Source organism: Triturus cristatus, chromosome 6, assembly GCF_964204655.1.
Source record: "Triturus cristatus chromosome 6, aTriCri1.1, whole genome shotgun sequence".
NCBI lineage: Eukaryota > Metazoa > Chordata > Amphibia > Caudata > Salamandridae > Triturus > Triturus cristatus.
This window is the reverse complement of record NC_140589.1, coordinates 1,694,368,017-1,694,382,337: the sequence shown is the minus strand read 5'-3', so window position 1 is coordinate 1,694,382,337 and position 14,321 is coordinate 1,694,368,017. Positions and strand designations below refer to the sequence as shown.

The following is a 14,321-nucleotide window of genomic DNA, read 5'->3' as shown; positions in this document are numbered from 1 at the left end:
TGGGAAATACATTGTCTACGAAAACCTACATTGTCTACGAAAACCTATTAATCGGCGGAATCATAAACAAGGCAGAGCAAAAGGCAAGCACACCACCGCCTTTCTCCGAGGCACAGCAAAAATGCCTCGGAGAAAGGGAGCCTCATTTTCGGATTTGGGGGCGTGTTTTGCTGTTGTCTCCTCCCTGAGACTTCTCGCAAAAAACACGCCCCCCGATCCGAAAAAGACGGGGCTTCAACGGAGTGACTGGACCTCTTCTCCAGTGGCTGGCCAGCATTTAAGAGGCCAGCCAATGGAGAACAGGATAGAAGAGGGGCGGGTGCAAGCCCCTCTTCTCAAAGTCACTCCAACTCATTAAATCTCGGAGCGAGACTGCGCAAGCGCAGCCTTTCGCAGCCGAGACCTAAAAAGCACAGATTGAAGGAAAAAGTATTAGGACTGCCCAAGCGAAACTAGACACATTTAGATTAGTGCTGAGTGGAAGTTTCTTTGGAACAGTAACTGCTTCAGAGCTTTCTAGGTCTTGCCTAGGCAGCGCTTTCGCGGTCCCTTTGTGACATGCTGTATTTAGGATATGAGCATGAAGCCCCGCCCACTTTCCGCTCATCTATTTGATTGGCTCCTGTCACTGTCCTTTGAAAATGGGGGCTTTTCATTGGTCAATAGCCTTGGTATTCAACAAATATTAAAAACCCAGTCAGGGAAAGGAAACAAAAATTTCCACCGCAATGGAAAAGATCAGAAAAACTTAGTTTTCCTAGAGAACCCTCACCCACCAGGCTTGCCCCTTGGTGACATACTTGATCACTGGAGTTCAGCCCGATCCGCTGCGGATCGAGGTGTGCTACAACCAAACGGATACGCGGGAGCCCTACAGAGTTAACGTCTATGATGAAGACTGTAGTTGGTAAGGGAAGTGGGAAAGATGTGCTAACAGGTTAATAATACCAGACTAGTAGGACCCTTACTTTATTCCTGCCTCAGTGTATTCAGCCCTTTATATTGGCCTAAAGACAGTCCTGGGCGTTTGTCAAAGTAGGGTGCAATGAAGTCACTTCCCCCCGAGCACTGTGAGTTCAGAGTGGGCATGCAATTTACATGTGTTGCATTGCAGGATTTCTTGGAACAAGTTAAATACTTGCAGCTGTTTTCTAAGACATATTACCCCACATTAACTGGGCATCAGCTCCCAATGGGGGCATGAGGAGGAGGCCTTGTTGTCACACATTCGTCAAAGGTCCATCCCTGTTGGAGACCTACTGTGTGCTCTGCTCCCCTGCTTGTCCTAGGAAGACCGTCTTTAGGCCAATAGAAAGGGTGAAACATGTTGGTGTCTAGCTTAGGGTCATAGGAACATTACATCCTCTAGCCCTACTATAGTATTTTTTAACCTTCCCTCCCACTCCACAACTAAAGGATACTTTAGGAGTGGGTGAGGAATTTTATCTTTAAACGTTACGCTCCCATACACAAAATCTTCATAAGTGCTCCCTGAAATTTGGTTGAGCCCACCTGACCTTTAGGAGTTGGGGTGAGCCCGATGATGAAGCATGTCACTATTAGAGTGAGTGAGGGCAGTAATAAGAAAAGGGTCTCTTTCCCTTTTCACCCAAAACAGTGGGTCGGCAAAAGACTGGCGTAGAAACTCTTGGTACGGTATCATCTCAAAAAACAGAACAACCCCATTCTCCCCTCTGAGAAGGTGGGTTGGTATATGCTGTCCACTAATTAAAGTGGGCACCTTGTACCAGTCCACACAACCCTTATGATGTATGAGGTCAAAGATAACCTTATTGAAAGCTATCCTAGTGGTAGCTATGGAGAGCAGTCTTCAGGCTTAATCTTGTATGAATGTAAATCAGCTTGTTTTACCAGAATATCACCCCCTGAATTACTAAATGAAAGGAGAATCACACAGTAGTTGTATAAAAATATGTATTTATTAATATAACACTCTCCACTAATCTCTATACAAGATTAGAACATAAAGGACACAATACTGGATCAATAGAACATTCGTAAGTAGCACAATACACAGCGGGCTCCAGGGAGAGACCGAACCATATACTAAAGAAATGGTATAACAATCACGACTTGACTAGACACAGTGCCTAGAGCACGTAGAATCGCTGGGACCCCAAGGAACCACTCAAGGTAGTGACACAGGGAGCCCACGGAGGAAGGGTGCAGTGAGGAAACACAACCGCGTACTGGATACAACTCTATGGGAAACTCGCGGTTGTAAAGTTACAGTTTAAGGACACTTCTAAGAGGACTTCAAGAAAACCGTTTGGAACTTAGGAGGTTCTAGAGCCAGCCCACCAGTGAGTACCGAGGTACCCATGTTACCTATCCCAGAGGAGCCTGCTGCATAGGGTCAAGTGGTGTCGGAAACCTTTGTCGTTGTCAATGGAGAGCTGCAAAGAAATACTGCTGCCAGGAAGGCTAAGAGTGTCCGTTGGAATCCAAACCTGTATTCTAGATGAGAAGAACCTGAAATCAGAGGGGACAGAGTCTGGGTCACTTCAGGTGGCCAGGGGCTCGGTAGTCGAATGCCCACTGATATGTCAGGTGATTCAGGTGCGAAGAAGGGATGCTTGACTCTGCAGCCACAAGGACCAGGAGACGTCTAGGATGACCAGGACCCAGAGGTGCGCTGGCCCATGAAGGATGTAGAGTGCTGAGGGGTCGGTGTCTGGCTGGAGCACCAACAAGCCTTGACAAATGCAACCCACGCAGACAGAACAAACAGGTTACGGTTTGGACCAGCAAGGTCCAGGAGACTCTCCAAGCAATGGGGAGTCAGGGCATATCTGGAGCAACCAGGGAAGCCCAAGAACAAACAAGGTGACCCTTGCCAGGACCCACAGGCCAACGTACCAGGAGTCGCAAGGAGACCTCAAGCAAGTTTGCAAACCACCATCCAACGGAGCACTCAGTGCAAGGAGGCCGGATATCTTCGGTGCAAATACTACTCGGGGTCAGGACTACACGGAGTCCAATGCACAAGATCGGGAGTCGCCAACAAGCATATGCACTTGCAAATGTACACGGTGCACAGGGGTTCGGCTTACACGGCACCCACGAGGGATACTGCTCTCAGAATTGCTGAGGGGTCAAATCAACCTCAGGGACCTTCGAAAACCCACCTCCTGTGTTGCTGAAATCTTCGGAGTCCTCAGGAGCTCGGGAGAAGCAAACCGTTCAGATGCGCTTACGAGCCTGCTTCTGCAGGGGAGTAACTCCTTTACTCCAAGGAAGATTCTTTAGTCGTCCAGCGTCGTGCAAACAGTCAAAGTACTGTTTCTTCTTAGCAGAATCTTGTCCAGGTAAAATCCAAAGGTCTGTAGCCAGGTATCCCACTTTATATCCACGGGAAAGGGGTGGACAGATTCAGGGGACCCTCCTAGGGGAGGGGCAGGACAGAGGGGTGGCTACACCCATGTCCTTTGTCCAGTTTTGTGCCAGAGCAGGAGCCAACGGCTCCCAGAACTGGTTTTAGCTGGACTATGCACAGGCACACCAAATGTGCCCCCAGTGCAGACTTTCTGGCACTCTCAGAGTGCACCCACTCAGCCCCAATACACTAAATCCTGTCTGAGAGGTGGGTACACCTCCCTGTGACAGGATGCCTATTGTCATGCCGTCCTCTGCTCAAGCTTGGCTCAGCAGCAGAAGAGCAGAAACGTGTCTGTGGCTGGCAGCATCCATTTTGTGCTGCCCGGGTCGAGAAAGCTGGTACCGGGTGGACCGGTGACCCACACATGTCCCTTTGGAAGGGTGGAATCATACCACCCACACCAGTTACTGGTGTGGAGGTATGATTCCAAGGTGTTTGACACCAAACACGACATGTTTCTAAGCAGCCGTTTTAAAGTTAGCATTTACCGCAAGGTCATAATGCACTTAGACCTATATGTCTTGTTGCATCACGGACAACCCCGGAGAATGGTCTCCGAAGGCTGCAGAGGGGCCCTACTAATGCAGGAGCACCCTCTCACGCAAAATCCAGCACCCTGCATTCAGGATTGATAAGGCCTGCCATAGGGGTGACTGATAGGTTTTTAAGTGTAGTGATTTAGATAGATATAGTGAACCTATATCTAAGTAAGTGGTGCTAGCACCCGTTTACACAGGCTGCTGTAGCAGGCCTGTTGTGTCATTTTGAATGGCCTCTCATGGGTGGCATAATACATTATTCAGCCCATGGGAGGCCTCTGGGGTACCTATGCCCTGGGTATATGTGTACTATATACTAGGGACTGATAAGGGTGCTTCAGTATCCAATCTGAAGTGTACTTAAAGTACATACACAGTAATTTAAGGGAGAAAGCAGCTAGATTGGGGTCCTGGATAGCAGGATCCCAGTCAGACTAGTCCAATACAGTGAGACATCAGCAAAAAGTGGGGGTAACCATAGGAAGCAGATCCAACATTCTTACAGCCCCTTCCCCCTCTTTTTCTCTAGAAGGAACCACTCTGGTTCCAGAGGGATACTTAGTTGTTTTTGGATATAATTAATAGGGAGGACATATCCCTTCCTAACTATTTGGTGGGGTCCCCTCCGCCCATTTTAGGGCCTTTCCAGGGTCCCTGATCTTGTGAAAGAGATATTGGGTATGCTGCAGGCCTCTGGCTAGTAAGCTATCACAGTATTTGAGCTTGCCCATTACTAGAGAGTTGATTAGCGACAAGGAGGTTTGAAGTGGGGATGCAGACACAAGGTGCTGATGTTAATTTGCTAGAACATGACGGCTCAGGCAGTAGAAGAGGTAAAGATCTGGAGTCTCAATGTTGAGCTTTTATCCAGATCTAAGAATTGTACGAACAACTATGACCCTGACTATAAGAATCTATGAAAAATCTTGGTAAGGAAGGAGTCTGGCTGGGGTTGAACCGCAGATGTAAACAGAGATGTCAGCCTTCAAGAAATGGGTCTAGTAAACCAGCGAGTGAGGTACTAGGCCACTTTTCAGTCAGGCAGGGCCAAGGCCCCCAAATGTTTGGCTCAGGGGCACTTCATCCAGCAGCCAGATCACTGAGGTAGGTAACTGATCTGTGTCCAATGGCACACCATTCGATGGCTAGTAGGGACCAGGAATAAAGTGAAAATATAAAGCGGACTTTAGTGCAGGGGAAATGTGCTCAACAGGTGCAGTCACCACTCAGTTAATCAGTTCTTGCACTCTAAGCTCTTTGGACTCCTCCTCGAGCTTTTAGTGAGGAGTAGTGATGTTTTTTTGATGCATTGGGGCAGTATCTCTGAGCTGACTGGGGACTTGCACACAAGCAATCATGTAAGGATGAGAGGCCTGCTGAATGAAGTTCAGCACATGGCTTAAACCCAGCCTAAAAGAAATCGGAAGCACTCAGCTGCAGGTCCAGGGAGGCACCAGAGTGTGGACCACTCACGTCTTGCCAAGGTGAAAGTCTTCAAAGTACTAGAGTGGCTTTCTAGTTTGCATGTCCAGTCCTTAGTGGTTGGGAGCAGAACTCTACAAGCCACAACCAGGGCACCAACACTGCTTGAAATTCCAAACACTCACATTCAGCATGGTTTTCCTGCTTTTGGAAAAGTGTGGATGCTGGTGGGACAAGGCAAGATTGTCCTGCTCCCAGCAGTTATGACAGGCACATTTGTGTTGGTGCCACCAGAAACAGAATAACCACAGGAGGGCTGTTCTGGTGTGAAACCTGTGTCTTTGATACCTTCAGTACCCAGGGCAGTGGGCTCACTCTGTCATTTCTGTGGGAAGCTTTTAACATCTATTTTGCACTCAGCATTAAAAAAACAATTGAGAAGCTATCAGTAACCCTAACAACAGTCATACCAGAGTCTGTTGTGATTGTTTTTGCACTTGTATGCATTCTAATATTCGTTATCAGTATTAAGGGGACAATTATACTACTGAACAACACACAGTTATCATTCAGAAAGAAAAGAGAGGTGCTTCTTACCAGAAGTGGCATGTGGGCGCGGGCAGTTGGCTTCATCCCTAAGTGTCTAAAGGTCGGATTACGATCTTGGCGGATGGGTTACTCCGTCAGAAACGTGAAGGATATCCCGTCTGCCGTATTACAATCCCATTATATCCTATGGAACTTGCAATATGGCGGACCGGATATCCGTCAATATGTGACGGAGTATCCCATCTGCCAAGATCGTAATCAGGCCTCATGTCCTTAAAACTTTTTGGAGATGAGACCAGTTTAAGCTTTCCCTAAACCCAGAAGTCAACAAGAATGATCCTGGAGAAATCAATCTCCTTCTCTAAGCAGAGGCCGAGGCCATCCAGAACTTTCACATCCCGCACGTAATCTCCTATGTGCCAGTCATGAAAATGCAGTCTGCAACACAAAGGAGAGGCTTGGTGGCGCAGAGACATAGGGCCTGGTTCACAAAGTTAACTTACACTTTTGAGAAGTTTACACTTTTGAGTAAGTTTATTACTTTTTGGATACTCACAAAATCAGAGTGTAAATTTACTCCAAAAGTGTAACTTACACTCAGAATTTGTGAATAGCCTATAAAAGTAGTAAACTTAATAAAAAGTCTCATTTACTCAGAAGTGCAAGTTACCTTTGTGAATCAGGCCCATAATAGGCAGCCCATGTGGCTTCCCCTGAAGCTTGACTAACTCGGTCACATGTTCCACTACTGCTTGGAACTGGGGACCGCAATTGATAAATATTCCCAAATAAAAGTACAATAAAAATGTTCACACCCCCAACACACAAAGCAATCACATTTATTTACCTCATCGCCAGCCTTAATCTCCTGTACAGCTCGGACTTCAGCCAGCGTCCCTTTGTAAGTCACAATCACATTTGGACAACAACTGTGGTTCATTAGTGCAACACTAGAATTAAAAGTAAAACATTTTTTTTTGTATTTTCCATATTAAGTAATTGTCATGCAACTTTTTAAAACATCTTTAAAAAACAATATCAAACAGGAATTGAATGCTGTAACCCGCTTTATTCGGGTGGTTTTTACAAATTAAATGAACAACAATCAAAGCACACAGCAAGGATTTTAGGCAGAACTACAGAAAGGATGGGAGATCATAAAATAGTAAATGCTAGCCAAAGCACAAAGGGGTATTCACTTCTAGATTAAGGTTTCAGATGAACAAAAAGAAAAACATATTTAGAGAGGCCCTTCAAAGGAACAAAGGTTAACATTCCTTCTGACACTGAAGTTTAACTCAAAAGTTCTTTAAGTAGTATTTTTGGGCTGAAATTCTCCATTTTGTCCAAAGAAAGCGCTTTAACAAACACATATGATAGAAACCAAGGTGGATCAGCATAGGAAGAATGGCAACCTTAGCCGTCTACTTTCACCTGTTCTGCAACACACCTGAGGTATCCTCTACCCTTGTTAGGTGGAGTACATTGAGGTAGAGACCACCCTATGAGTCCGCAGAGGTAAGCCATGGTACAGTAGTATTCTCAGTAGAGTATGGAGCTGGGCTTTGGAAATACTTGAATGGACCTCTTAGCTTTGGTGACATTTCTTAGTAGAAATAGTAGTTGCCCCCATAATTGCAAAAAAAATAATTTGAACAATAAAAAAAAAAATCTGAGCTTGTGCGGTCAACCATCTGCAGGAAACAAAGTGTAGAAATAGTCAACGGAGGAGGGCAGCAGTGGACATGAAGAGTGATATTGATATTCGCTGTACCGATAAAGCGGTGGAATGATTTGGATAAACAGCAATTGATGGAACAAACAATTAGTGAGCCTACCACTTTATGCATGGCAACAACCAACTGAGATATGCACATCTCGCGTCTCCAGAGAGAAAGATGCTCAACAGGGAATCTGGCATGTTTTTCCTATAAGCTTCGAAACAGGACACAAAGTACTATAGAAGAGGCAGACCTTATAGAAAATTATCCATTAAGACCCCAGGGGAAAACCAGCAGGAAGTAGGAGAAGGCTGTTTTCAGTCATCAAAAATAAATGATGCACTCAGACCTAATATTTCTGTAAGCCTATTAAGACTTGTTACATTTCCAAAACCAGTTTGCAACTTAATGTGGCAATTCAAAAGGGAAGAATTGCTGAGTATAACCCCAGAACACTCAGTGTTTTACACAAATACATATAAGCCAGTCTTGCTCCAACAGACCACTCTGCTTTCCACAGGCCCATGAACCCTCCCTTTCATGGTACCTGCCATCATTGTTGTGTTGTTTCTGACAAGGGTTGCAGGGGTTACCGGAGGCCCAGGTAGGGCTCTTGGGGAGGCACTTTCTGTGGATTGATGTGCATCTACACCTGTAAGAGGGCCTTCCTACTTGGGCGGAAGTGGGCTCTGTTTGCCATAAACAGAAGAGGCTTTATGCTGGACCACACTTTGGTCTGTCTCGCCTGCGAACCACGGCTTTGCCTGGTCTTCAAGTCCTGTCCTACACGTTTCCAGCAGGGCATGGCAGTGTCCTCTGTCTCCCTTCATCCATGGTGGGCTCAGGGTCCTGGGTGCTTTTTACATGCAAGGTGCTATGAGGGTTAGAGGTAACAAGTCCAGTTAATGCACTCAGTTTGGAGCCGGTTCCCTTGCTGGTGCTGACTTGTCTGTTTCCTTGAGATACACACAGCCCCACCTTTTGGCAAAAATTGGGGTCAGCTCTATTGCGCTAGTCTGCATCTATCTTGACCGGTGTAGCTGGCTTAGGAGGAAGGGGCTGGATTTCTGATGTTCCCTTGTACTTTAGCAAGCAGCTGGTGGGTGGCTCAGTGAGTTGCACATTTGCCCCCCTTATACTGACAAGCATGGTTTTCTAATACGAACCGGGTATGCTCTGCATTCTCACCGTTTGCGGATGCGGAGTAACTGTAGGAAAATGCATCTTTTTTAGCAGTCGCCTCATTTTGTAAGAGGTTCTGCTGTTCAGTTGACTGAGAAAGGGAAGACTGCTATCCTGCATCCCAATGCACGCGCTGTGACCCCTGAACAGTGGGAAACATCGGTGCAGATATACACCACCCACTTGAGTGAATTTAAAAGCATTACTTCAGGCCTACCTCTGCAGCTCTTCTCTGTGGTGAGCACAGCTACAGAACGCTAATGCCAAAACAAACTATTTTGTCATGTTTAAAAGGCTACTTTTAACGTTAGCCAAGTCACCTTTAAGCACACAAGATCTGGGTGCACAAGGTGCAAAAGCCAGACATCCCTGATATGTAGGGTATATCCCAGGAACGTCAAGATACAAAAGTATTTTTAATTGCGTAAAAGTCTAATTTTGACCATAAGTCATAACTTCCGTAGCATAGGTTAGGAAATAGCAACAAAAATCATCTGAACGCCACTGTAAGATAGGATGTTTCTGCTCACAACAGGTTGGGTCCTGGCCTCACAACCAGCCAGGGTTGGGTTTCCAGGAGAGGTTGCTAATTTTAATAGGATGGCCCTAAGAGTGTATTGAGAGTTCTGCAAACACATCAAGTCACCTTAAAAAAGCTGCAGAGCAGCATTTCCTACGAGTGTGTGCAGCAAAGCAGGCAGAAACTATTGCAAAAGAGGGCTGTTGACTGTGGGTCTGTTCTTGGGATTGGGTTAGACCTATAGTCAGCCGCTGGCTAGAACTCACCACAACAGCTTCCCACCAATAACTCCTCAGAATACAAGTGGATTTGGTGAAGAACAGTAGAGGAGGCTTATTCTATCTGTCTGCCTGAGGGGAGGATGGGGGCCTTTGACTGCTACCAACCTTGTACTCAAAGTCTAGAAAAGAATGCTCAAGGTTCAAATCAGATGGTTTCGAGTTGTCCCATGAATATAAAAAAAATAAAGAAGGGGTTCTCTGTAGAAAAACCAATTGACCAGGAAAGTGGATATGACGTTTCTGGAGGTGCTTATGGAATGAGTTGCTGAGCTGATCTCCCAATGCAATCTGTAGCCTCAATCAATCAATCAGGTGTTTGTTAAGCGCGACTACTCACCCGTAAGGGTCTCAAGGCGCTGAGGGGGGTTAGCAGGCTCCAATCCATCAAGAGGGGGGGGGGGGGGTCTGTCGAAGAGCCAGGTTTTGAGGTTTCTTGCGAAGATGGGGAGCGATGTGGTCTGTCTGAGGTGGAGCAGCAGGGCGTTCCAGGCTCGGGCCGCGAGGAAGGAGAAGGAGCGGCCTCCCGATCTGGTCTTTCTGGTGCGGGGGACAACAGCGTAGGAGAGCTGGGCAGATTGTAGGGTCCTCTGGGGTGCGTGGAATTGAGTTGGCTGTTCAAGTATGCTGATCTGGTGTCGTGAAGGGCCTTGTGGGCGTGGGTGAGCATCTTGAAGGTGACTCTAGCTTCGATGGGGAGCCAGTGGAGTGTGCGCAGGTGCTGGGAGATGTAACAGTGTCTTGGCAGGTCAAGGACCAGTCTTGCGGTGGCGTTCTGGATGTTCTGTAGCTTGCGGGTGAGGTTTTTGTTTATTCTGGCGTAGAATGCGTTGCCGTAGTCGAGTCTGCTGTTGACCAGGGCGTGAGAGACGGTCTTTCTGTGTTCGAGGGGGATCCATTTGAAGGTCTTACGTAGGAGGCAGAGGGTGTGGAAGCAGGAGGACAAGACGGAGTTGATCTGGCGGTCCATTTTGAGCACGGAGTCCAGGATGATTCCCAGGTTGCGTGCATGGTCCGTGGGGGTGGGCGGGCTTCCGAGGACAGGGGGGCCACGAGATGTAGTTCCAAGCATCGGGGTTTGGGCCCATGATGAGTACTTCTATTTTGTTGGTGTTTAGTTGTAGGCAGCTGTTTTCCATTTGGCGACGGCTTCCATGCCTTCTCGAGAATTGTATTTTAAATACATTTCCCGTTTTCCGCGCGCGTCCGTGTTGTGCTGTACTTTGTATCCACCTCCCTCCCATTGTCCGTGTTCTCCTTCCTCCCGTTGTCCACACGCTTTCCATTTATTCACGAACCCGTCACGTGGTCTGTGTTTTCGATGCGGAAAGCGGAACAGAGAGGCGCTGCATGGAATCTGAGCGCCTGGGGCATGCTGGGGAGCTTGCTTGGCACTAGGTGAGTCCTTCTGTTTATTCTATCTCTTGCCCTCCTCCGTGTGTTTTTTCATCTTTCTCCTCCAATCATATCCTCTCCTTTGGTCTCTACTCTCTGTTCCATCCCTCCTATGTTTATCTCCCACCCCGCTCAACCCTGTGCCTTTCCCTCGCTCCTTCCTCTGTCTTTATCTTCACCCCACCGACCCCTCATTTGTATTTTTTTCATTCTCTCTGTCTTCCCACTCTCTCTTTTTAGTCTCATTCCAGTCACGCTCTTCCTCCTTTTTTGTTCCTCTCTCTTGACCTAGCACTTCCTTCTCTCTTTCACCCTCACTGATGCTGAATTCATTTCATATATGGTGATTTGGCCTCTTGTAATATGAAAAGCTCTCTGTTACTCAGTGCCCCATATGTATGACCTGTTATGCTAGTCCAGGCTTTTTAACCATCATCACGTTGCGTAAATGGACTTGCACACTCACTTTTCCAATTAGTAGAGTTACAAAGCTCAGTGTTCAAAGTGATGCGGGTTAAAATGTCATGCTCAGGCTGGGTAAAGGCACGACACAGCGCCTTGGCAGTCACGCGTCGATCAAAGCAGCTCACCTGGTGTGAGAGAGGCCAGCACAGCACATTCTCTAGGCTGGGGTCACAGGGTTCACAATGGCAATAGCTCAAAATCGTGTACTTGGGGACCTGTTGCATTGTAAATGGCAATACCATTTATTTATATTTTGGTTTTTAAAAACAAATAAAAAGCACTGTCATTTACAACACCAATATACCTCATACTGCTCTCCACACTTTCCTACATTCAAAACACTAAACTCATCCACACTTCATTCCTTCTCCCTATTGAATACCCGCGCACCTTTCTTCTGCCACATAGTATTCTAATCCTCACTATACTTCATTACTCCTCATGCTATTCTTCTAATAATTCTCCTTCCCATATCTTAAGCACTGCTCCTCTCCTACTAAACTATGCTTTAAACTACTAACCAGCTAACAAATGCAATTCTAAAAACATAAAATCACAACATATCACAAACATACACTAATTAATACAAAGATATAAAACAATACCATTAGCAAAGCAAATTGCTTTAACTTGAACGAAGGCGAGACCTATTGCATTTCCAAAGCTTGTTTCAAGAGCAACAAACAGTATCGCTGCTTGTACCATTTAGGACTTTCCTATTTCCCTGGGGGCTTGTGAGGTTCTTTTTTAAATTTTGGAGCCAGTGGGCCACAAGTTATTACCGCCACTGTTATTTTTTGACAAAGCTGATGTTTCCAGTGCTGTGTTCCACCTGACGCTTTTTTTCCTTGTAAAGGTTATTCTTCGGTTTTGCAATGGACGCCTGCCTGTGGCTTCTCCCACGTTACATTGAGCAAAGGGTTTGGCTTCTGCCTGTGGTTTTTCAAGTTTTTTCTTTTCCTTCTTTTAACTGGTTACAGGCTTCTGGGTTTGCTTTCCTCAGTTTACTACCAAGTCAGTCTACTCAGGTGAGTCTCCCTGCTGGACAGCTGTCTGGAGGGTGCCAAGTTACAGCACACACCATTCTGTTATACTATTGATTTGAGGCGAGTAGTACCCTCTTGGAGCTTATGGTTATAAAGTTTTGATTTCCATGGCCCGGGGGCCCTCTATGCTCATTGACAAATTGATGCCACAAGATGTTGCAGTTCAGGCTCAGTGTGTCATTTTTCTGTCTGTTCAAGGTTGGTGTACTGTTTCGGTACATTCTCACTTTGTAAGAATTATGGTTGGTATTCTGTTTTGGTACATTCTCACTTTGTAAGGATTGAGATGAGAAGATCGTCATGCAGTCTGAGGCGTGGTCTTTCTCATCTTAGTCCTGACTGCCACCCTCCCTGGCATATCCTTGTTCAAGTACCTTAACAAGAAAGTATCTTCATAGATGCCTGGTAATGGTGATGCCTTTTTCTAGCTCCCAGAGTGGAAGGAACTAGAAATGGGGAATGGGTGACTTTTGTGTAAAATGTTCCATTTCTCAAGATTAAGGAAGGTAAATCTGGTGTGACGAACAAGGTAAACATCACTTTGTAGGGACGATGATGAGGAAGACTAGGTCTTGGAGTAACAAAGATAATCATTACATAATCTGGGCATAAACTCGCCATGTTGCAGCTTGCCTTCGTATCCCTCACAGGTAGCGGCTGCTCCTCCGTTCAGGCGGTGAAGCGTCGCCCCACTGCTGTGAGCAGTGAAAAAAGGAACAGTAAAATGATAATAAAACATATTATCCTTTTATTTTTCTTGCTGAGCCAAGTCTAGGGCGGGGCGGGCCATCCGCGTTGCCAACAGCAGTGGTGGCACTGCATCAAATGTGTGTGTCGGTTTGGCTGGCCGTCTTAGGAAAGCCAGACCGACATGCGCATTTTAATCTCTCCACCCAAGCTGTGTTGCACCGCTGGGTGAAGGCAGGCACAGGCTCCCACGTCCTGGCTGAGCATCAAACCAAGCCGCTCGGACCAATCCTGGTGCTGCTCTCCTTCATGCTGGGTATTACCAGCATGAGAGCAGCGTCTGGAATGGTGTAGAGAGTCGAGAGGAGCAGAAGAGGACAGAGACAGGGGCCAGCAGGCAAGTGCTTTTTTATTTATTTTTATTAATCTCCTCTGTGCTGCCCCCTTACTTTTTGTTCACAGCAGCCGCTACTGCTAAGAGGGAAGGCATATCCTATCCTTAGTGACTTAAGACCTCCCGTTTCCCAGGTTACGTGTGAGCAGATTACCCAGTCAAGGTGTTTTATTTGAATCCTGATGTACAGTCATTCGTATCTTATAAATTGAGGACCATCATTGAAGAGGCATCAATCTAGACTGGATGAGCTGCTCGTGCAGACAAAATGTGAAGACAAGTCAGCTAGAGGGTTGAATCCCTCTCCGACATAACGCATTAGCTGATTCGAATACACATTGCAGCTTGTGCAAAGAATAAAATTACATTCATTCTCCTAAAATGTTATGATATAGTTTCATATTTTCGAAAATGCTTTTGGTAAAAAAAGACGCTTCATTCTGCTGCCACTCCATTTAAAAAGCTGCAGTGTGGCCTGGCACAAAGAAGTGCTTTGAGTCGGGTTGCAGGGCTTAAAAACTAAGTGCACTCTTGGTACAATTAAAAATAAAAAGTAGAACAAATGTTGGAGGCAACAGAAATGATGTCACTTTTCAGCAACATCTGCTACAGAAAACAGTTTGCAAATATACTATTCACAATAGGTGCAATTTGGGGTATCTCTACTAATTATAAAAGTACTTTGAAGATCAATCAAGCCTGCAGCACTACATACATGCCTAC

At 46.2% G+C, this 14,321-nt stretch overlaps 1 protein-coding gene across 1 annotated transcript in view; it reads right to left on the bottom strand.

Annotated features, from left to right (window-relative positions):
• The window catches only part of SMYD2 (SET and MYND domain containing 2), a 267,680-nt gene that overhangs the window by 76,584 nt on the left and 176,775 nt on the right, over positions 1 to 14,321 (bottom strand). The window contains exon 7 of the mRNA XM_085612913.1: positions 6,758 to 6,860. Within this exon, the coding sequence (XP_085469039.1) occupies positions 6,758 to 6,860 (103 nt within the window). The remainder of the gene's footprint in view (positions 1 to 6,757; positions 6,861 to 14,321) is intronic.